We start from the raw sequence: 23,727 nt of genomic DNA, 5'->3' as shown, positions 1-23,727 counted from the left end.
TCTTCTCTCTTCACCTTTTTAAAAAAACCGGGGGGGGGGGTGGTGGTGGTGGTGGTGGAACCAGACTGTTGAAAGAGGCTTTGCTGTCTCTCTTTTCTTCTGTCAGCTGCAGAGTGAGCTGGCCTTTGAGAGGTCCTGGTTCAGAAAAAAATGTCCCAGTAGACCTGTGGAAGGAGTGTTACTGGGGCCCCTTCCGCACATGCAAAATAATGTGTTTTCAAACCACTTTCACAACTGTTTGCAAGTGGATTTTGTCATTCCGCACAGCTTCAAAGAGCACTGAAAGCAGTTTGAAAGTGCATTATTCTGCATGTGCGGAATGAGCCTGGGTGTCTGTAACCCTCCGTTTTCCACAGCCAGCACTCTTTTCTCTTTAACCCCAGAAAAGTCTATATGAGAAGTGAGTGTATGGAAGAGATCTATGTAATTTTCAAGAATAAGTTATTTTGTGGAAGGCTGTGGCACTGCCTCTCTCCCCAAACTCAAAGCAAAGCCAAGTTCTCAGAACAGTCCCATAAGATTTTGGTTCCTTTTTGTAAAGAGAGCACTGCAAAACTTTTATCAAGTTTATGATGTGTTTTTGTTTCTGTCTTTTGCTTCTCTGTTTCTAGTGCCTGATGATGAGTCGTGGATATTCTGAAAACAATAATTTCCCTTATGACACTAATCAAATGGTTTTGGACATGATCCTCTGCTCTTTAATTGGGGTTCCTCAGCCTATCAACTGGGAAAGTGTGGCAAGGCTAGTGCCAGGCTATTCATCCAAAGAAGTAAGTTTTCTTTGTCTTTTCCTGGCTTCTAAATCTTGTATAGAGCAGTAGCATATTGTCATGATGATGAATGGGATAACCAAGGAAGACAACTCCATGATCTCCCCAAGATGCTTATTCTATTGCCAAAGTTCTAACAGAGCTGGGGTGGGGATGGGGGGTTGCCCATCTTGAATTTGTCATTCTGGATCTTAAACCCACTGCTGTAATGTGAACATCTTATTGTAACATCAATGTTTAGATCATATTTTCATACTTACAGTTTTAAGACAGAAGATGAAGAAGCTCTGTCTTATGGCTGTGCTTTCAGGCACACACCTAAGTCTCTAATGGCCCCATCCAAGTGTGTGTGGGGGATCCGCCTGTGGTAGTGGCACGCACCCGTCCAGCGGATTTGCCCTCCTTGGGGCATTTGCCCTGGCGGAGGGGTAAATCTGCTGATGTGCAGCCACCACAGCCCTCCCCGGCTCTCTGTGCTGTACATTGTGCCAGCTTTCCAGTGCCCCTGTTACCACCGGTGGTTGGGGGCATGGCTGGAGGAGAAACCATGGGGAATTCTCAGAGGCAGGCAGGCTTTTTCACTGTGTGTGTCTTCCCATGTCACCAGAAAGCCTCTATGGGAGTAGTGGCACAACCATTGCACTGCGGCTGGGCGCCTGGGTGCTTGGATAGGACTGCCTGCCTTTTAGCAAAGGAAAGTCACACAACAATTAACATAAGGGTGGAAGATGAGATGAAGACTACAAATAAAAACCAGTTTCAGTCTGCCAGCTCAAACTGTATAACACTGATGAAGTGGAAAGAGTTCCCTGCCCCTGCCTTCCTTCCATCTGAAATCAAAGCCAATTTTAAGCATTGTTTGTGACAGTTACCTTACACTGAGTTTTCTGCAGCACTGACCTCCCTGTAATTATCAGGCACTTCTGTGATTTCTAAAGAGAGTGGACTTGATGAGCAAGGAGGCGGAGCAAGCCATCCACTGTGACGTCACTTGGCTGTCTTGTCTTCTTCTATAGCTGATGTTTATGGAATGCTGTGATGTCATGGTGCTATAGAAGGATGAATCAAACTTGAGCCTCCTTCTGTGATAATGTCCTTGCTTAACAGTACTGAAGGAGACTTTGGGTTGTGTTATCTTTGATGCCCTTACTGAATCCTCACTAGTGGTGGGTACCTATTAGTCAGGCTTCTCTTGAGCCTATGAATGTATTGAGATCCCTGTAAGAGTGCTGCTTAGACATCTGAGAGGGGCCTCATTTTCTAGCTGCCACCAGAGATTTGGGCCTTTGTTTGATTCTACAGCCATTTGCTCCCTTTTGCCTTTTCATAGGAAAGTGAGAAGAAAGAAGGAAGACTGATGCCTTACAGGATCTTGGAAGTTAAAGATTCTTTGCCCTTGTCAGGCAGTCTGTGGGAGACTTGGTGCCGGTGTGCATTTGCAGATACTGTGCTGAGGAAGATGATTGCCACTGAAGGATTTTCTCCACGTACTGTTCTGATAAATGCTCAAGCGCCCTCCAGGAATTCTGATATATATTTGGCTTGGCAGAACTAGGACATAGTTATTGGATGGTTCCAATTTGCAACCTTCTAGTAAGACCTGAAGGAATGATATAGCTTACATTTGTTGCCTGAACATAGTGTCTCAAATTTGGTGTTGCATCTTGCACTTTGGACAAAAGATCCAATACGTGCTTTGTGAGCTGTAGCTTCGGTTTCAGCCCCTATACCAGGATGTTCAGTTGCTAGAAGGATCTAGTATTGCATGGGTGAGGAAGTCGAATTCTTGTGAGTTTTGAAAGTTGTTTCCACTCAGAACAGATAATAGTGGACTTGATGTATCAGTTGTCTGGTCGGTTACTTCAAATCCCTTATTGCCAGTACTGCAGGCAAATACGTTGGTGCAAATATTTTGGATTTGCATGCCCATGCCACATAAGCAAAAAAGGTTTGCAGGTTTTGCTTGATGCAGAGTTGGAAAACAACTTTCAAATCTCAGTTGCAGGCATTAAACAAAAAACTAGTAACCAGTATCAGACCATTCGTGCATCAGGATGTAAACGGCCTTACATCACTAGAATGGATGTCCGAGGCAAACTTGGAATTTTTTTCCAGCTTTGTTTTGAGTTGCATGATCAAGCACTGAGCACCTCCTGTGTTTATCTTTTTACAGTGTGCAAAAAGGTTTGACGAATTGAAAAGCAGTGGAAATTCTCCAGTTGATAACCATTATAATCCACTAATGGCCAGTGGTGGAAGTCCTGTGGAAACACTAGCCACTTATATAAAATCCTCACTTCTTGATGCCCAGGGACAGTTACAGGCGCCTCCTAGAGAACAAGATGCTCTTTCTATGAATGGTAGGTTTTCAGATGGTTCTTCTCTAGAACACATGAGACAAAAAAGATGGTATAAGCAGTGCTGTGGTAAACCTGCATTCAGCAAATTCAGATGCTAATTCTCAAAGTGCAGGTGTTCATTTTTAAAATATTGATCTGTCCATCTAGGTGTTTTATTACTTGACCCAGTTGGTGTTGACAGTAGAGAAATGTGGTAGTGTCCCTTTATCCCTTCCAGTGTGGTTTTGATTCATTTGTAATTCTGATTATAGTTTAGGAAGAACGTTTTTGCACCTTTACAATCCACCGGTTTTTTAAATAATTGAGAGCTTCAGAGGCTGTTTTTAAAGGCACATTACTCATCAAAAGAAGCAAGTTGGTGATTGTGCATCAGTTTAGTAGCTGCTGGTGTTATCATCCTGCAAAGACCCTTCTAGATAAGTGAATGAGATGTCATGTGACACCTTAAGGATTAACTGGTTTATTGCAGCCTGATATTTTATGGCTTGTGAAAGCTGTTTATGAGGATTCAGCATGTAGTAATAGATCATAAGCCAGTTAAAACACCATAAAGGTGCCTCATTCTGATGTGAGAGGGAAGGGTGATTACTACAGGGATGGAGCACATGCTTTGCATCTTAGACGTTCAGTCTCAGGTTAAAGGGACTAATGCTGGGTTAGGGAAGGCCCTGAACTGGTGTGAAGCTGCCTTCTACTGAGGGACAAACTATGCAAGATGTTCCATGAACATGACTTGCTTTCCTGCAGCCTCATAGAAGCTGTGGGGAACATCCATTTAAAACTCTGCCGGGTCTCAGTTTAGCCTCTGGACTGTGGGGAGGGGAGTGGCTCCTGCCTTCCCCTGTGTGCTGTTTTCCCCAAACTGAAACAGCCTCGGTGGAATTATTTGCCCCTCTTTGGAGCTGCCTATACAAGTTTGGCCTTAAGCCTGACCTTTGGCCAGTCTAAATAATTGTTCTCCTCTGGCTGTCAGCAAGCATCCAGGGTTTCAGGCAGAGATCTTTCTTGGCTTTTGCTACTCTAAGTCTAGATTTCATGAGGATCATATGAATTGGCCTAGAAAAACAGCGATAAGAATGAGAAAGTGATGGAGGCGGTATTGATTCATTTGTTTGAAATGAATATCCTGCCTTACCTCTGTGGACTCAAGGTGACTGAACAACAGTTTATAATGATACCAAAACAGCAGAACATGATAACACAACACAAGGTTAAAAACACAGTCAGATCTATTTTAGAAAAAGAGTTTATTCTCCATCAGATAGCTCTCAGCGTAAGCTGTCTTATATGTCTTCTCATATGCAAGGAGTGGAAGCTTCCTCGCACCCGCTCTGGCAAACAATCCCAGAGAATGGGAATGAGCGCAGAGAAAGCCAAAGTCTAAGAGTGGGTATATGGACAGTCCTAAGAGAGTTGCATCAAATTGGGAAACAGCTGTTAAGAACATAAGAACAAGCCAGCTGGATCAGACCAAAGTTCATCTAGTCCAGCTCTCTGCTACTCGCAGTGGCCCACCAGGTGCCTTTGGGAGCTCACATGTAGGATGTGAACGCAATGGCCTTCTGCGGCTGTTGCTCCCGATCACCTGGTCTGTTAAGGCATTTGCAATCTCAGATCAAGGAAGAGACCCTTAGAAGAGCCCCTTGTGCCATTGGTTTGCCTAGCTCAACATTGTCTAATGAACAGGAATTCTCCAGGATCTTAGGTCAAGAAAAATCTTTCCCAACACTTGTCTGAGAGCTTTAGCTGGAGATATCCAAGATGGAACTTGGGGTTTTGCATGTAGGATGTGCTCTACCACAGAGTCACGGCCCCTCCCTAAGAGAGTGAGAGAGGACAGATAGATGATGCACACTTGAGACAGCTCGGACGACAGATGTCAGGAGAGTGATACTTGGAGCTTGTAAAGGTGTTTCCAGGGCAGGTGACAAATCACAAGAGAAATTCGATTCTGTTACAACCTGCTGGATACTTTCCCCCACCAAAAATAGGGAGCTAGCCCAAGATGTTTGTTTTTTTGTTTGCTGTAGATATCTTATTGACATCACAGATTTTGGAGTTTGTCTCAGTACTGTCAAAGAAATCTTGTCACTATATATTTGGAAGGTATGTTTTGAACCGTAAATAAAACATTAGCTGGCTTGTTCAAGACACATTAAAGTACAAGTCTACCAGACAAACACATCCTGGCTTCCCTGTTTTGACCTTCAAACAAGAAACAGGCAGTGCATGAGGAGGAAAAAGGTAGATAGCCATGTTGAACAGAGTTTGTTAGAAGCGCACACGTGCATGCACTTGCGCTCAGTGGGCTGTGGGCAGAGTGTGTGGATGTTGTTCTCCGGGGCAGCCGTTTGCCAGTGTTAGAAGACGCAGCAGCCTATTTTTCTCTTTCCATAGACAGGATGGCCCAGGAGAGAAAATATAGTTTAATAGGTAGCTAGTAAGATGCTTCCTCTGGTGCTTTTCTTCCCCAACCTTTTTTTTCCCTGGACAAGTCACTTGTATTTGAAAGGATTTGGTTCCATGTCATCCTCTCCCTTTGCGTGGATTTGATTGCCTTTGAGAAAGTGTGTGCAAACATTTCCTTCCAGCAGTGGCCCCCTTGCCTCTGGGCACAGGACCACCCGTTGCCAGACACATATTAGAAACACCATCTTACTGCCACGATGTCCTAATGCTTTTTCTCCCCCCTTGTATTTAAGGAAGGCCAAATGTAGCTTCCTCAAGGAATTGCTCTTCAGAAAGTGAGAAATGCCCTGCACATAAAAGTGGAGAAAATGCTGATGAAACGCAAGGGTAGGAGGATGGTTGTTTGCTTTTGGGAAAGCTAGGGTAACCCTGATATTTGTGAAATTTTGTTTCTTGCACACATATATAAGTATACATATGTGTTTGGTGGGTTTGGGGGTGTTTGTGAAAGAAACAGGTATTGTTGGCCCTAAGGAAAAAGAAAAGGCACTCTTATTCAGTTGATTCCCTGATTAAGTTTTTGAAAACAAATGTTCAAATCTGGAAAAAGCACAGTTACTAAAGAATTTGCAGATTTCTTCTTAAAATTGCTGTTGACTGTGGCTCTGGAAATCGTTGAGTCTTCGAGTGTCCTGTCTTCCATCTTTAAACATTCAACTAATTGGAGGTCTGGGCAGCTCTGGGATCTCTATGCACAGTTTGGGTTCTCCCCACAATCTTGGGAGGGGAATATTTAATCCTGATTGCCTGGCACAGGATTCCATATCCATTTGCTGCTTTTTGCCATCTATGGTGATGGGCAAAGAGCTATGCTAAAGCTGCCCACCAGCAGTGGAACATATTTCCAGTCATCCCTTTGGCTCTGGAAATTTCAGCATGATTTCCTGCAGATAATGAAGTCTACCCTTTGTAGCCATAGACCAGAAATGTGGAGGTTTTGGTTTTTTTAAAACTTGGGGCCAAAGTATACATTACAGCAAATACATGTAAGAGTTTCCTGATTCTTTAAAAAATAATGCAATTCTGTTTCCAGAGGTGGTGAGTTGAAGTGGAATGGCAACAGGCCTTTTTGTTATTTTGCACTTAACCTTTTCGCTCGCAATCATTTCTTCCAGGTGGTTTTCCACCAACAGCTGAAAGAGAAGCCAGATAACAGGCCAAGGGGAAATAGTTAAGCAGCTGTCCTTCATTTTATTCCTTCCTTTGGCTGCTTTAAAAAAATAAATGGGAAACTGTTACATGACAGACTTATAGGTCTAGTTTGTCAGGAAATTGAATTATGCACCTGCAGCTGCATTCTTCCCTTTTTTCTGTTTTATGAAACTGTTGCATCTGCACAATCCTGATAAATACTCCCACTTTTCAGCTGAAGATACCAAAATTGAGAGACTGGCCTTCCCTGTGCCTAACCTTCCCCATGAGTTTTGAGAGAAGCTGAGATTTGGTCCCAAATTTAGCAGATTCTCCTAGCACACTATCCCAGTGCGTCAAAGTTGTTCCTCTTTGGTCCCAGTTTAATTTATATTTTTGTCATGTATTAATTTTCCTCCTATCTGTATAATTATCGTATAAATGTATGCAGAGGACATCATCTGTGATTTTTTTTTCTTCTGGATGTAGGTTGCACCTAGACGTAATTGAAGGGTAATGAGATTATTCCTGACTATAAGCTAAAATAACGTTCCTCCCTGTGACTTTTGTTTCTTTTCAAACAAAGGCCAAATATGGTGATCCATGTGTGTGATGAAGCAAAAAATCTGAAGCAAGATTTTGTTTGCCCACGCGATCTTTTGATTTCTGAAATGAAGTACTTTGCTGAATATCTGTCAATGGATGCCCAGCGCTGGGAAGAGGTGGACATTTCTGTTCACTGTGACGTTCACATCTTTAACTGGTTGATAAGATATGTTAAAAGGAACACTAAGGAGTATGAGGTGCATGAAATCCCTGCCTTAGGTAAAAGAAAATCTATTCATTTTTGCTGCAGATTGCCGTTCTGAAAAGCCTGACTTCTGATTCAGACTAAAAGTCTGTAGGCAAAATTGCTTTGCAAGGTAATTTCCCTGCACTGTTCTGTATTGGTTACTAAAAGCCCAGTGCATAACAGCTGCAGACACCAACGTTGGCTGGAAAGGTTGGGTTCGTTAGTCTGGTGCAAAAGCACACTGCTTGATTCCCTAGGGATGGTTAGATCAGGAATGCCATGTATGTTTGCACACACCAGAATTTGCAATCTGGTTTTAAATATGGCTGCAAATGCTGATTTTCAACTAACTGTGGTTTATGTTAAAAATAGTGCATGTGTAATGCTAACCATAGTTAACTCTGAAAAGGAAGAGGGGGAAATTCACATTCTAAAAATCAGGAGTAAGGAATAATAGTATGTGAGCCTATGACTGGACAGTTGAGGAGTTTCTGTCCAGCAACCTGTTACAAAAATGGACTCACAATAGCATACAAACCAGAGAAGGTTCAGAGAGTACAGCAACAATGGTAAAAGCCAATTAAATATACAAGACTAAAATAAATAGTCATATTTAACTAAAGAAATATTTCATGCTTAACTAACATAGTCTGAACACTGGATGCTTCATTATATCCAGTCTTGGAATTGCTGTAAAAGAGTTCAGAAAGAAGTGAGAATGTAAATAGGTTTATATATTGAAGGATGACATAAAATCTTAATTTTAGTATTATCACTTGGTTGCAATCCAGGAAGTATTTAGAGGCTTGTAATTCTTGCATTGGTTTCAGTGAGGAAAAACATGCTGAACTAGTTTCTCACTTAAATTATTGGGATGTCTAAGTGCTCAGGTCTTATTTTCAGTTGTTTCCTCTTGTGTACTTATTTCTTTTCCAAGAATCATCTTGTAGTGGGTTTTTTTTCCACATAGTTATATTGTTCCCTAGTGAGCTGTTGATATCTCACAGCCAAGCTAGATGAGACAATGGCACACTTGCTGCCACTGTGTGGAAATCTGTATCTGCCCCAGTTGTGCATAAATTGTGTCTGTCACTAGATGGACTATCAGTCTGATCTAGCAAGACTCTTCCTGTTATGTATGGTTTTTAAGAGCAAAGGGGATGTTCAAGTGGTAGGTGTGCTAAGGTACTCCCTGCCTGTAACCTAGCTCCGCTACAAACTGCAGGCGCAGGTAGAGTTCATCATTCCTCACCTCATGTCTCATTGGCTATAAACTAGATCCCTACTTAAAGGCATTAAGGGACATCTGTGTTTAATGAAATAGTTCTGCCACCTTAATATCTGTTTTGGTCCTCAAGGCACAAAAAAGTAAATTTTTCCATGTTTTCACTCAGCCTTCAAAAAAACCAAAAGCTCAAAGTTGATTTTTAGGTTAATTCCAACCTTTCAATCAATACCTTCGAAAGAAAATCTGCCGTCAAACTTGAACTTGCATTCCATGAAATTATTCAAGATTTAAATTCAATAGCTTGATTTTTCCCCACTTTCAAACTTGTTTCTGCACAAAGCACAAGATTAGCAGTCAGTATAATCTATTCTGAGGCCTAGTCTACACCTGAGGCAGAAGATGGATAGGACTATACCACTTCTGGCTGTGGTAGAGGAGTGGTCTCATTTTTTGCTGTCTTCCTCCCGCCTTCAGAAATATTCCCTGCAAATCCCACTACCACCACCCTCCGCATTTTGAGTTTTAAAATGATTTAATCTGTTTTCTGCTATGGTGACTTTCTACTGGCAGGAAAATCTTTATGAGGGTAGGCACTGAAAGTAGGATTTCTCTCAGCCTGACCTCCCCCCCCCACATCTTATTGTTCAATATAAAGTGATGTATCCATTCTACTACCTGAGAAGTCTTTTACCTCATTCCGCTCTATGTATAGACCAAGCAGGAAGTGGGTTTTTTAAACAGGTGTTATGTTAATCCCCTCTGAATAACTAGTGATGGTAGGCTGAAACATAAGAAGGTAGAGAGTTACTCGGGTTCTGATGTGCCTAGAATGAAAAAGTCTGCTTTTATTGTCAAAAAACACCCTGTCAAGATATGTTCTAGTTCTACAAAAGAGACTGAACCCAGTTCCCACTGTCTTTTGCCCATTCCTGACTTATGGAATTTTGTGATGCAGAAAATCTCTTGTAGTGTTTCTTTTTACAAATCATGCGGCGTGAACTTTAGTTACTCTTAACCAACTTTTCATCTCGTTCTGTTGCTTCACTTTTTAGAGCCAAGCAATGTCATTTCAATTCTCATCTCCTCAGAATTCCTGAAGATGGATTCCTTGGTGAGTATGCAGACATACTGGAAATTGTGAGCCATAGAAGTTCTGGGTCATGCAGTACATTTCCCATGGAGTTAGTCCATGTGATCCAATGTTTCCTTAAGCATCCATGTACGTGATCTCTGTGATAGCATTGCCTCCATTTAAGAAACTATGGGCACCACAAAAAATGAGTTTTTCTACCAGCGTTGACTTATTGTTAATAGCAACATTGCGACAACTGAGATATGCCAGAGAAAATCCTAACCTTGGGGGTGGCCAAACTTAACCTCAGAAATACAGAGAATAAACTACAGATGTTTGAGAGCCACAAGATATGAACAAATGTTACGGATATGTTTTTATTGTTATATGCACATTTTATCCCTGATGGCTCCACTCAGCAGCCCCAGAAGCTTTCACGGGCTTGGAAAGTGGCAGGACAGGGAGGGAAACTGAGTGAATTCCTCCACTCAGCTTTCCTCACGAAGCCCTCATAAGCATGGAAGGGGGTGGGAGAGCCAGGGAGGCTGAGTGAAGAATCGGCTCGCCATGCCTGGCATTGCAGCCAGAAGCAAAGACTCACAGAATGGAACAGGCAGAAATCGACACTTCAAGCATTCCTGGCAAGAGCTGCATGTGGCTTGCGAGCCATGGTTTGGCCCCCTGTCCTAACCTAAGCAGAAAGTATTAATATGGGAGTAGTTGTAATTTATGCATACTGAATTGCAGTTGGAGGGACTGCTAAACCTCTCTTTTCTGGCTTCAAATGTGCTTTACTCCCCCCCACCCCACCATTCGTGTTATAAGAATGTAAGGTGTTCATATTCATAATGTTCATAAGAATGTAAGATGAGTCCTGCTAGATCAGTCAATTGGTCAGCCTAGTCCAGTGTCCTGTATTGCACAGGGGGCAACCCGTTGTCCCAGAAGCCAACCAGCAAGGCTCTTTGATGTTGTCTCCTAGCCATGAGTATTCAGAGGTTTTCTGCCTCTTGATAAGGAAATTCCTTTTAGTCACACCTCCTTTGCAGTGCTTGAATTCCAGGGTCTGAGCCCCTTCACTTCTCAAAGGCCCACTTAGCTACTGTTTTTGAAGTGGGACATATTTTGGCTTCCCTCCACTATTCACTGGTCCACTCTTGTGGTTTCGTTTATATGGATCTTTCTACTATATATTTCTGCGGCTTTATGCCTGGCTGGGAAGGGCATCTCCGAATTGCTTTGGTTTACTTTATCCAGATCCACCCATGTTATGACTCCTTGATCTCTCTTTAGGCTACTAACTGCATCATCCACATTATTTTTGTTTTGTTTTTCCCAGGTGGAAAAATGCATTCACTATTGCCACAAAAATATGAGCGCTATCGTAGCCACGCCATGCAACATGAACTGTATCAATGCTAATCTCCTGACACGCATAGCTGATCTCTTCACACATAACGAAGTGGAGGAGGTGAAGGACAAGAGAGATAAATTTAAGAGGTGGTGCTTTTTATTCCATTACTGTTCTTTTCTTACAGCAGCTTGTCATCTGCCCTTATGTCTTCTATTAGCATTATTCACAGCCACCTGTGGTGGGTGAAAAAGAAATATTATATGGGTCATCTCCAAGCCTGTGGCTATTAGATAATTTTTAAAAATTATTCAGCCAGTGACCACAGCAATCTATGCATGCCTCTTGCTTCACTGAGACATGTCTTTAACTTCATAGGTATCCCATATTTTGGGAATGGAGAACAGACCAGAAACTCTGTGGAGACTCAACTTTTTAAATTCTCTTACTGCAGCTTGTAGAGAAGTGCTTATATTTTCCTTTTCCCTTTAAACCAGTTTTTTTTTATTTGAGGATGTTAATTGTGTTTTCCATTTTTTAAAAAAATCCTTCTTCTCTGCTTACTACTGACAGCAAACTGTTTTGCAAGAAGATAGAAAGGTTGTTCGATCCCGAGTACCAGAATCCAGATTCTCAGGGCAATGCAGCAACACTATATAGGTACAGTACCTCCCCCGCATCTCATCTTACCTTGGCATGCTCCTCTTCTCCATGGAAAAATCAGTGGTGCCAATTTTATGCAGTAATTTCATATTTTTGAATAGGTGCTGTTTGTGTAAGAAACTTCTAATTAAGGAAACAGAAAGAAGAATCCCATGTATTCCCGGAAAGATCAACGTGGATCAGCATGGAAATATTATCTATGTTCACATAAGGTGCATCATTGGAATACTGTGTAGGATTATGGTGTTCTACGTTTTAATTTATATTGGGATAAATGCTTTAACTTGTATACTGTTTAAGCACTCTGTGTCAAATCTTCCAGACTTTGACACATACACCCCAATCCATTGAGTGCTCTAAAAAATCTGATTATTTTTGAAGCCATTTATATCCAGTCTTTCATTTACCACTCAAAGTAATTTACAACAATAATATTAGACAATCTGCCCTAAACTGTTTAAAATCTAAAACCACCATTTAAAACTAATAAAATGATCAACCTACCAGAGTAGCTGTGCTTTACTGACTGTCATCAAAGAAAGCAAAGATTATATGGGGCAGACTCTTGCAAAGAAGTGAAGTTGCAGCCCCAAAAGCACTTGTGACTGATCAGTCTAACTTTCTTCAAACTGTTGTTTTCCAGGAGGTGGCCATAATCTGGTAGTTTTTGCTCCTAACGTTTTGCCCACATCTGTGGCTGCCATCTTCAGAGGCATATCTGACGTTAGTGCAGTTTATTAATCTTGGTGGGGGAGCACTCTTGGTAACAGCACCAACTTCCTTTTCCAACAGCAAAGTCAGGTCCAAGAATACTCCCACGTTGTTGAAAGTGTCTGTTAACACAGGAGGCGCCATTTCTAAAGCTGGTAAAGAGCTCCCTCCAAAGCTCAACTTTATCAGCCTTATCAACCAGCATTATCTCCATCTAATCTGGATTCAGTTTTAGCTTGTTTTCCTTTAAGCGCTTGATGGTAGCATTCAGTCATCTCCCCAGGACTGAAACAGCTGCTTCCAGAGGCTTCAACAAAAATATATAGCCGGGAATCATGAGCATATTCATGATAACCAATTCCAAAGCTGATGTCTGTCTTGCTAAGTAGTACTAGGTAGGTGTTAAATAAGATGAGGGAGAGAACAGAATGTCAGCTCTCAAGGTGGGAAAGTTCTGTTCTCACTGCTCTCTGCAAAAAGGACTGGAACTAGTTCAGGAAGACTCTTTTCCCCTACTTGGTGCCCTCCAGTAATCCACATGATGGAGTGATCTCTTTCTCTGCTTTGGAGACACGTTCTTTATAGAAGGAAAAGCTGGCAAGGGCAAGACTAGTAGGCACCTCCCATTTTCTCCTTGGGAGCAATCTTTTTTCCCCTGGCCTCTGTCAGTGCATCGTCACAGATTCCTTCTGGTCTGTCCTCTCTGCCTAGACACTTGTTAGGGACTATTGCTATCTGGAGGATTTTTAAGCTGGCTGTAGGAACAGTGAGACAGCCTCATATGGCTGGGTCTCGCCTTTCTCCCTCAGTCTTGAAACCTGAAGGGGAGGTTGAGTCCTGGGCAGTCACGTGACCCTCCACAGCTGACCATGGGTTTACTGCCCCATGGAATCCTGTGGAAGAAGACAGTATTAAGGACTGTTGTCAGGGAATGTTTGGCACCTGGGACCTTTGTTCATACCTGAGGGAGGCAGAAAGTGCCTCTTTTCTGGCTTTGATCACCTAGTTCCATTTTGAGGGGTTAGGCACTGGTTATTTTAACAGCAGCATTTGGTGCTAGCTACCTATTTGTGCCCCAGGTAGGCATGGCCTATTCTCCAGACTATTTGGGATGTTTTTGAGATGAACTTGTTACTAAGGTTTTTCCCCCTGGGTTCTGCACATCTTCTCCCCTGTTCTACATGACAGGAGACCCGGCTTCTGTCCTTTTCTTACAATTGGTTGTCAATCAATCAAGACCTAAGCTGGATTTTCTCTTCTCTTTTATGCCTCTTTTTGTGCATTCAAGGAGCTCACCACAAGAGGGCAGCAAAATATCATTTTTCATTTTCTGAATCATGAGTTGAAATGGGGCATACAGCAAAATGGGATGCTCTGATCCCCCCACCCCCACCCCGCAATAAATTACTTTCCTTCAAAAAGCATAGAACTAGGAAAATGGATGTTCTTCCCTATCAGCCTCTCTCTTTTCCCTCTAGTTTCTATTCTCTCCCTTGCTCTTCTTCACAGACATAGGGTTAAGTAGAGTTCTAAGACAAAAGAAGGTGATATGTTGGAATGGTATGGACTTGAGATTGTTTGCTGAAGATATAATGGACTGTCTTCTCTTGAAAGAAATCTTCACAATTTCATTTGACCCACTGACTTTCTCAACCGAAACCAGGAATTCCATGAGCTATTTTCTCGACCTCCAAGTACCTGTTGGGGCTCAGATACTGCTCCCCCCCACCCCCCGCAAGCTTGAGGGCCCTTTAGGCAGTTTCTTTCCAGTTCCCTTTAACAATAGCTCTTGCCTCTTAAGAAGAAGATTTGAAAAGGGGTCTTACACTTTGATTGTTGCCTATTTTGCCTTTGCTTAATAATTGTCAGACATTCCACAGGTGTGATAGCACAACCCCGATTATTAGAGTTTGAACTGAGGATTTTGACTTGTTCATGGAGTCTGGGGAGGTACTTCAGTGGCTAAAGATACCTCTGTGCTTAGCTGACTTTTCCTTATTTTTGTCCACATTTATTCTCAAGATTCTTTTGTCTCCTAGCATCCAACCTTCATTATCAGAAGCCCCATGCACAGAGTGGAAGAATTTACCTCTGGAAGTATTTAGGTCCCAAAGGCTGTACCTATCTATGTCTTAGAGTTTCAAAGAGATAATTTTCTTATCTTGGACTCCTCCTAAAGAGGTAGACACCTGGAAACACTGCATTCCTTCCCGGCAGGATTTAAGGTCCCGATGTCTTTGGTGGTGGAAGAAGTAGATTACCAGGCCAGAGATTAGTGTGATTTTGTCTTTTTTTTAAAGATCCCAGAGTAATTCAGCTGTGATCAGGTCTGCATCTGATGCCTCCTGGATGGCCAGTGTTTCTCTACAGCTTAGTTACAATCCAAGCAACAAGAACAACTGTCTGACTCACTAGCAAAGATCATCGGTGACCTCTTTGACACCTCAGCCTGTTTGACATTTATCACAGTGGACTTTTTTCATGTTGTTGGCAGGAGTAAAAGTTGGTGCCTGTTTCTTGCAAATAGTCATCCACATCCTTTATAGCTGGAGGACTTCTTCATTTTTGCCACTGCCAGGCATGCCGTGGATCTCATCTGCACCAGAACATGTCTAGACGTTTGCTTCTAGCTCTTCAAAGGCCTCCAAGCAATTAAACCCAAGGCTCCTAGCAAAAATTCCAGCTTATTCCTGCCTAAAGGAAGCTCTGAAAAGAATCTTCCTGACTGGATGTTTCCTTGTATGGATGTTTCTTATCAGAACTGGGCATTATTATAAGAACTGACTGGAGCCTGACAGGATCAGATTAACAGTAGGGAAGACAGTCTTTCTTAGATACTCCCTGGCATTCATCAGAGTGCCACAACATCGATTTCTCAGCAACCACATTGGAACACTTGTTGGGTTGAAGCAGTCAAGAGGCTGTTCCTGACAGGCACCAGTTTCTTCCAACCAACAATAGCAGGGTGTATTTGTTCATATTTTGTTGGTTCTAGAGTTGGTTCCTCTCCATGAGGAGTGCCAAAAGCCATTCTTAAGCAGCATAATGAAGTTCCTAATCATTCATTTCCAAATGGAAACCATAGGACCCATCCCCACCAGATGGCTCCCATATGACATTTATGACCACTCTTGATTTCAGTGATCTTTCTAAGTGTCCCAGTCAGGACCATCTGGAACAGTTTCCTGATGGTCATAGCAGCAAGTGCTCTCTTCTCAACTTCTACAGTGCAGTCCACTTTGAGAGGGACAAATTATAAAAACAGTAAATAAATAAATATCAGTACTGCGTGCTATCATTTGGGTTTGTCACATCAACTAAACCTTTCTCTATTGCTCTTGTAGCTATGATGGTAGCCCCACATTACATGTAACATGATGAGCTATTTTGGGGCCCTTGGGATGTAGGGAAGTGCCTCCTGGTGCAGCCCCAGCCGATTCTTCCTTCTTTTAAAAACCCCATGCCTCTTAATAGATGGATAGGCGAATATCCCATTATCTGGACCACTGTCCGGTAGGCAAGTAGAAAGAGAATTCACCAGGCCAGCAGATTCTCCAGTCAGAAACATCTAAGATAAGTCCGCTAAAAATCCTACTCTTGTCTGTTCAGTGGGACTTCCTCCCAGAAATGTATTTTAGGGCTACATTGTTAAGACTATCTTGCTTTCATTTTTTCCATGTGCGTAACTGTGTTGGGGAAGGAGGACTGTTACTAGTGACAATTTAAGAGCTAAAGTATCCTTTTCTCTCTGGTCCATCTGATTGATTGGTTGACTCTATACACAGAGACAAATCTTGGGAAATCCATGAATACTTGCTGAGTCTTTTCGAAGAACTGAAATCTTGGCGAGATGTGTACTGGCGTCTTTGGGGAACTATCAATTGGCTGACCTGTTCGAGATGTAATCAAGTGAGTGAGTTTGGGTATGGGGGAGGGAGGGGCTCCTGATTCTCCTCCCAAAGCTTAGAAAACATTTCTTCTTCAGTTCTGTAGAACTAAACGTTTGAACACTCGGGGCAGGGATGAATACCAGACAATATGACCACCTGAATTTTGCAAACCATTCTGAGGTTATATAGAGGGTTGTTTCATTATTGCATTTCCCCTTCCCCCTCCTTCTTAAAAACTGCTCTTAATTTGTACATCATGGTGTCCAATCAGTAGCCACTACATATCTCCATGATTAGGAATAGATTTTCAAGCTGGAAAAGTTACTTTTTGAGTGGTGTTGATGTTTTTTCTTACTTCACCTCTCTTACAGACATTCCTCTGTACTGAATTTTCACATTGCCGGTATCACACTCAGCCAGTTCTCTACCCGGGCGTGGCAAGTGCTCTTGGTTCCTCTGGCACTGGAGTCTATTCCTGCTGTAACCAAAAGGTTCTTAGATTTGATCCTGCTCCACTTCCAAAAGTAGGTGTTTGGGAGAAGACTCTAAAAAAATCCCATTAGTTTCTTGCACTGTGTAGAGGGAACAAACCTGAGCCAAGTTGCAGCAGAGAGGTGGTGTTATACCCATCCCTCCGCATTACTTTGATGCCTTTCCTTGATCGTAGCATTATTTCCTCCTATGCAGCTAATCAAAGGAAATTGAAAAATGTTGGGATTTCATCACATTGTGGTTTCACTGCCCTAGGAACATAAAGCCAAGTTCTGATGGATCAGAGCCAGCATCCTATGTGTATTATTACCTTGCCAGAGAATGGTTGTATTACAGGTTAGGGTCACATTTAGGAAATATTGTAGGGATAGAAGCTGTCCCAAGTTGGTCAGTCTTCTGGCCATCATTTTATGGTGTTCAGTATTTTATTTATTTTATTTATAATTGAATTTATATACCACCCACCCCTGAAGGGCTCTGGGCGGTGTGCAGCAGTATCTGAAGGTCAAGGAAATTTAAACAAACACCCCCTAATTTCAAAATTATAAAGATAAAGAAAAATATATATTTATTACAAATTAAAACCATCAATATATTTTAAGGGGCCATAATATCCTACATTACAAATATTCTCTTAAGCATACATAGCACAAATAGGTATAACTAGACAATTTTTGACGCTGGCCGGACGCATTTCAGCCAAATGGCTTTCCTCAGTGGTCAAAACCAAAACATCTAACAATCCAGCTAGAAATAATGTTTCTTATAACCTTTATGACTGAGATGCATGGATTTGCAAAAATAACTTCAAATAGCGCTTGGGTCAGGGACATAGGTATAGATTTTTTATGGGGTAGGTTCGGGGGTGGGATGCTGGAATCCACCCCCAAACAGCATCATTTTCAATGGTGTTTAAACTAGGGAGCCCAGATTCTCCTTTTAAATCCACCTTAAAGGGAGAATCTGGGGTCCCCAGTTAAAACAACATTGAAAGTGATGCTGTTTTGGGGTGGATTATCCCACACCTAAAACAGCATCACTTTCAATGTTTAAACTGGGGACCTCAGATTTTCCCTTTAAATCCATGCCGAAAGGGGTGGATTTAAAAGGAGAATCTGGGGAAATTTGGGGGGTGCCTTCTGTCAGGGATGCAATTGTTAAGCTAGCAGCACCAAACTTTCAGGGTATATTTAGGAGACTCGCCTGATGACACCACCCAGGTTTGGTGAAGTTTGGTTCAGGGGGTCCAAAGTTATGAACCCCCAAAGGTGTAGCCCCCATCTTTTATTAGCTCCCATTGGAAACAATGGGGGATGGGGGCACCCCCTTTGGGAGTCCATAGCGTTGGACCCCCTGAACCAAACCTCACCAAACTTGGGTGGTATCATCAGGAGAGTCTCCCAGAAAATCCCTGAAATTTTGGTGCTGCTAGCCTAAAAACTTGCACCCCCTGCAGGCCAAAAACTGAAAAAACACTTTAAAATACAAAAAACCACAAATGGGCGGAGTTTCAGACGCTGCTGTGTGGGGTTTAGCCGGAAACCCCATTGCCCCTTTACCTACGTCCTTGACTTGGGTATTCACACAAAATTAGAATCTTCAGTAAGAGGTTGATCTGCTGTCCTAATGTATACCAAGAGGAAGAGGATATATGTCTGCTATAGCAAGGTTTTCATTGTATCTCAGTCATAAGATTCCAATTGTAAGTCTGGAGCAAGTAGTGTAAGATAAAGGAATCCCCTGCTCCTTGGCCCACACAGTGCACAGCTTTCTCTGTTCCAGTTGATGAGCCAGTTACTTTCAGGGGTAGTGAAGGTTGTCAAAATCCACAATTCTTGTTACATTGGCTGATTCAAACTGCAGGTAGGGATTTCAGAAAAATATTGTCCATAGAACATGCCTGACAACTGTGGTTTCCAAGGCCAATTTAAACTTATATGTAAACCCGGTATGTAAAGTAACTGTACTTGTTCCTTCTGTAAAAAGATAGAGCTTGACCATAGTTAGGTGTCACTTCCAAATGGTCAAACTTGGACTGGCTACTTTGAGGCCAAAAGAAAGGCAGGGTAAAAAGCAATCTAGGTTGCGGATCCTTTGTCTAACCTAGAACCTCTCTTTCTGTGTGTCTTTTCTGTCTGAATGAAAGGGGTGTAAAGTGAGGGATCATGTGATCGGTCTCCCTGCTGGAGGCGAAGGTGGGGATGCTATGCCATATCGGATTGCCAAGATACTGAAAGACCTGTGTCAGCATAGAAATGTCATAGTTGTGCCTTTTGAAAAAGATCAAAACAGGTAAGACAGAGATGCGTGTTAGGGTTTGTTGTACAATTTTAATTTCTTTGTAAAATAATTCCCTGATTGAGGCGTCCTCAGCTGTGTAATCTTCTGTGGTATCCATAAAACTGTAGTCCATAACATTCCTAAACCATTGCTTCTTTTAAGTGATTCTGGAATTGGGCTGTGTGAAGAGAAGAGTATTGAATGTGATGTGCTTTTGGAGCCAAATTCACCGTGGGGTCCCAAAACAGGAGAAATTAATGCTGTGAGTAACAATTTCCCCACTGCCTTTTATACCTGTCATTTCCCAGTAGTTCCAGCGCTTGATTATGGGAGAGACCCAAGAATTTGCATTTATTTATTTCTATCAGACTTTTCTCCACATTTCGGACTCAACGTGACTTTTAGAACATCGTTCTCCCCTCCTTCGTTTTCTCACAACAGCCCTGTGAGGTAGACCAAGCTGAGAATTTGTTACAGGCCCAAGATCACCCAGTGAACTTGTATGGTAGGAGTGCGGATTCAAACCCTGATCACTTTGGGTCCTAATCTGCCATGCTATCCACTACACCACACTGGTTCTCAAGCTCCCACAAATAGAGGGAGGTTTTGACTTTCTTTCCTCCCAACAGCCTACTAGGATCTAAGCCTGCTCCTGAGAGTTAAAGGCTACTTATTAATTTATTTATGACATTTATATCCCATCTTTCTGCCCTCACAAGTCCCACCAAGGCAGCTGACAAATATAAACATACACAATAAAATCAATATTTTAGAACCAACAAAAATAATTAATTAAAACCAGAGCTAAAATGCATACCAAGACATAAAAACAGCAATTGAAACACTGGGCTGGAAGGAGGGATCACTGAGGTACTGCCAAATGAGACAAAAAAGCCTTCACTCTGGTGGAAGGTGGCAACTGAAGGGGACCAATGGGGAGAGAGCTCCAGAGCTTTGAAGCTGTGACCGAGAGGCCCCTCTCCGGGTTGCCACCCACCTAATCTCAGAAGCGAGGGCACCTGAAGCAGGGCCTCTGGAGATGACTGTAATGGTTGGGTGAGTTTGTAGACAGTCCTTCAGGTTTGCTGGTCCCAAGCTGTGTAGGCCTTTAAAGACCAGCACCTTGAATTGTGCCCAGAAACAAACTGGAAACCAGTGTAGGTGGACCAAGGCAGGAGTGATATGGTTCCTACCTCACAGTCCAGAACATCTCGGCTGTGCTGTCCTGCACCAATTGAAGCTTTCTGAATATTTTTCAAAGGCAGTGCCATGTAGGGTGGAGTGCAGCCATAAATCTAGCAGTAATGGCAAGAAACGGCATGCGGGCCAAAAATATGCACATAGACTTGTGTGAGTGAACCAGCCTCTGAACACAGAGAAGTTGGCACTAGTGTGTGTGTTTGCGGGAGGGGGGGTGTTAATCTGATTTCTTACTGAAGGTTCCCCCTCCCCCACCCACCCCGGACTGTTCAGCAACATGGCTATAGTTGGTTCCATACACAGCACTGAGATTTCAGGCGGTGCTGTGTTCACTTCGCAACAGCCTTGCATATAGCACACTATAGTAATCTAACTGTCATATAATCAGATCATAGATAACTCTGGCCAGTTCTCATTTTTCAAGGAAAGGCTATAGTTTAGCACACTAGCTAAAGGTGGTTGACTGTGTTGCATGTCAGAGAAAAGACCCAAACCTCCATCAGTAGACACACATCTCTGTTAATACCCTTGAGCTGCAGACTTGCCCACTGATCCATTTACACAACCCCAGTCAGGCTGCCTCCTGGATTGATTGCAGCTCATATTTATTTATTTGTTTGGCTTTTTATCCCTTTTTAAAGCTACAGATTCAAAGTGGCTTGCAAAAGTTATAAAATTTTAAAAAGAACACTTTCCATTTGAAAGTTAAAGCCATGAAGTAGACTTACCTGTGTCTTTGCCTGTTTCTTTCCACCTGGCTCTCTGGCACAGGGAGTCGGTCTTCCATGGAAGCTGTGGTTGTGGGGAGGATGATCATTTGGCTGAGGGAGGGGCGAGCATGTTGCAGTGCAACTCCTGTCCAGGTTGGGTTTCAGTTTGTCAGTAAACCTAATTTACTTCTCAGTCATCCTTCAGGCCTCCTTTTGGTTGTGATACGTTTTAAATCAAAGAGCAGAGAGATGGGTGGGTGGCGGATGTTGCTGTACCATAAACAGATAGGCCAAATGAAAGGCACAGCCTTGATCTGGCCTCATGTTGCATTAGGTGAACTAACGACATTCACTGATGTTCATTTTCACTCATTTTCTTTTCAGTTCCTGTCTCTGAAAAACTGGACTCTGCAGCTGGTACGTTTATCCCAGTTAACCTTGTTATCCCAGTTAACCCAGTTAACCTTGAATCCTGCAGATCTCTTCTTCGACTAGCTGCAGTAGACAAAGAAGAGCCATGGGGTCCAAATTTTAAGCAATGTAGTGTATTGATTATTTGCATCTCTGGCATTTCTGCTGATGCAGCAACTTGCAGCATCATGTGGTCCATGGATGGCGTGCCTGTGCCAGACCAATGGGCTTGATGAACCTGTAGGGAAAGGCAGCCGGTAAAGGAATGGAGAGACAATGTGTCAATGCCAAGCAGAAACCTAACCAATAATCTAAAGAGGCAGGGGTTGTTTTTGCAAACAACACAGTTCTTAAACTTATTTATTTATTTATTTATTTATTGTTTCGATTTATAAACCGCCCCATCCCCTGGGTCCAGGGGACTTACAGGTCCAGGCCTATGCTGAAACCACTCGGAGCTCTTCAGATGAACAGCAGGTTACATGGGTGATAGATACAGCCTTGTGTGGTGTTTGCAGGATGGGGCAGGATCCTTAACAGCATTTTTTGTGGGCCCCCTTGTGGGACTTTGGAGTCCATCAGAGACTGCTGCAACTCTGACAACATTTAGGGGGAGGATCTCAGGATGGCTTGTTCACACCTTTAAAGTCCTTGTTTTATTTATTTCGCTAATGTTTTACTCCAACCTAAAGGCTGTGTACTATATTTTATTTATTGTAAAAACAAAATTTAAACAGCACAGAGATGTGGAAATTTCCTTTAAAAATCCATCTAATAAAAACCTATTGCCCTGGCAGCAGCAACTTTTATGGGGGAACCACTCAGAAGATCAGTGATGGGGCTCCCTTGCAGTCTTTTTTGGGGGAGGGTCTGATCTATTTATTGGCAGTCACATGGAGATTTCTGCTTTGAAGATGGGGAAGTAGTTGAGGGGGGAGAGGAGGGGAAGCATTTAACCCTTTCCTCAGTTTCAGTTGTCTTTTCACCCCAAAGCTTCTGTTATGATGAGTACGGCCACTCTGCCGGCCTTTGTCTTCTGAGTTAATTGCAACTTGGAAGTAGGGGGCAATTGAGTTTGGGCAGAAAAACTCAGCTGGGTAGGCAGGCTTTTCGGCCCAAGTGCTGAAAAAATGCAGCATCTACCTATGAAGATGTTAATGTGCTGGCAAACAAAATGGGGCGGGGGGAGGAGACGAGGTTTGTACTTGTCCAGGTACGTCTGGTGCAAGGTGACCCTGGTGCTGCCAGCATCTCAGGGGTTCATCTTGGACTTAAGGAGTTGCTGCGCTTGTCTAGGAGATGATGTCTTGCGTAAGCCATAACGGGCGCTTTCTCTAGCTGTGCTGCCAGGGCCTCTCTTTTTTGGAGGAGACTTGACCAAGCAAAATAGCCTGGCATGCTGCTGCCAGCATACATATTGGGATTTGCCTTTAAAGTGTTCTTCCCTTCCCAGATCTTAAGAGCCAGACAAATGGCTTGCCAGTTGGTAAAAGCAGAATTTTTTCCCCAGTACACCCAAAGTACACATTTATTAAACAGCATCTAATTTGGCTCAGAAATCTTCTTTGTGCATGTTTGTGCTCGGAAGTAATCAGTAAATGGCAGGGGCCAAAGTTGTCCTTCCCCTTTAACTCTTGTGCCATCAGGCAACTTAACATAGCAACAGCGTCCTTTCTTCAAAGGATGGAGAGGAATATCCTGGGTTTTTTCATATTCTGGAATCCTGATTTTTCAGCCTATTGGTGAAACTGCATGAGTTATAACAGTATCCGCTAATAAAGAGGCAGCTTAAAAAATTTGTTTCAATGTTGCCTGTTTAAAAAAGGCCAAGATGTTATTTTTCAATACTGCTGTTGATCAAGCCTTAAAATGTTTAATGTTGGGGCAGAGGGAGAAGAACGAAGGGGCTGCTCTCACAGAGTGCTTCTTCTTTTATGATGATAGAAACAGCAGTTGTTGCTCTCGGAAGATGATGAGTATACAACCGGGTCTGAGGTTACTGAGGATGAAGTAGGTGATGAAGAGGAAGTGTACAAGAAACCAGGTACGCTCTTCCCTGTTTGCAGGGTGCTGCAAATGGTTTCTGCTAACTAGAGAAAGGGGGCCTGGGGAGAGGTTTACTTTAGTTGAAACAAATCCCATCACTGATGGCCTTCACAAAGTCCAAGGGGGCCCTAGCCTTAACAGGCCTGCTGG

At 42.7% G+C, this 23,727-nt stretch overlaps 1 protein-coding gene across 4 annotated transcripts in view; it reads left to right on the top strand.

The window, feature by feature from the left end:
* Positions 1 to 23,727, top strand: part of SANBR (SANT and BTB domain regulator of CSR) — a 39,129-nt gene that overhangs the window by 6,708 nt on the left and 8,694 nt on the right. For 3 of the 4 annotated variants that reach the window (XM_048517781.1, XM_048517771.1, XM_048517789.1), the window contains 14 exons: positions 612 to 770; positions 2,944 to 3,130; positions 5,833 to 5,926; positions 7,317 to 7,555; positions 9,804 to 9,862; positions 11,163 to 11,323; positions 11,748 to 11,834; positions 11,939 to 12,049; positions 16,334 to 16,457; positions 16,810 to 16,962; positions 19,077 to 19,222; positions 19,373 to 19,472; positions 21,505 to 21,537; positions 23,476 to 23,575. In XM_048517781.1, coding sequence (XP_048373738.1) covers positions 618 to 770; positions 2,944 to 3,130; positions 5,833 to 5,926; positions 7,317 to 7,555; positions 9,804 to 9,862; positions 11,163 to 11,323; positions 11,748 to 11,834; positions 11,939 to 12,049; positions 16,334 to 16,457; positions 16,810 to 16,962; positions 19,077 to 19,222; positions 19,373 to 19,472; positions 21,505 to 21,537; positions 23,476 to 23,575 — 1,747 coding nt within the window. In that variant the 5' untranslated portion in view covers positions 612 to 617. The remainder of the gene's footprint in view (positions 1 to 611; positions 771 to 2,943; positions 3,131 to 5,832; positions 5,927 to 7,316; positions 7,556 to 9,803; positions 9,863 to 11,162; positions 11,324 to 11,747; positions 11,835 to 11,938; positions 12,050 to 16,333; positions 16,458 to 16,809; positions 16,963 to 19,076; positions 19,223 to 19,372; positions 19,473 to 21,504; positions 21,538 to 23,475; positions 23,576 to 23,727) is intronic. The other variant, XM_048517797.1, reaches the window with a different exon arrangement.

Source organism: Sphaerodactylus townsendi, linkage group LG01 (assembly GCF_021028975.2).
Source record: "Sphaerodactylus townsendi isolate TG3544 linkage group LG01, MPM_Stown_v2.3, whole genome shotgun sequence".
Lineage (NCBI taxonomy): Eukaryota > Metazoa > Chordata > Lepidosauria > Squamata > Sphaerodactylidae > Sphaerodactylus > Sphaerodactylus townsendi.
The sequence above is the reverse complement of the archived record's forward strand: the minus strand, read 5'-3'. Positions and strand labels throughout refer to the sequence as shown.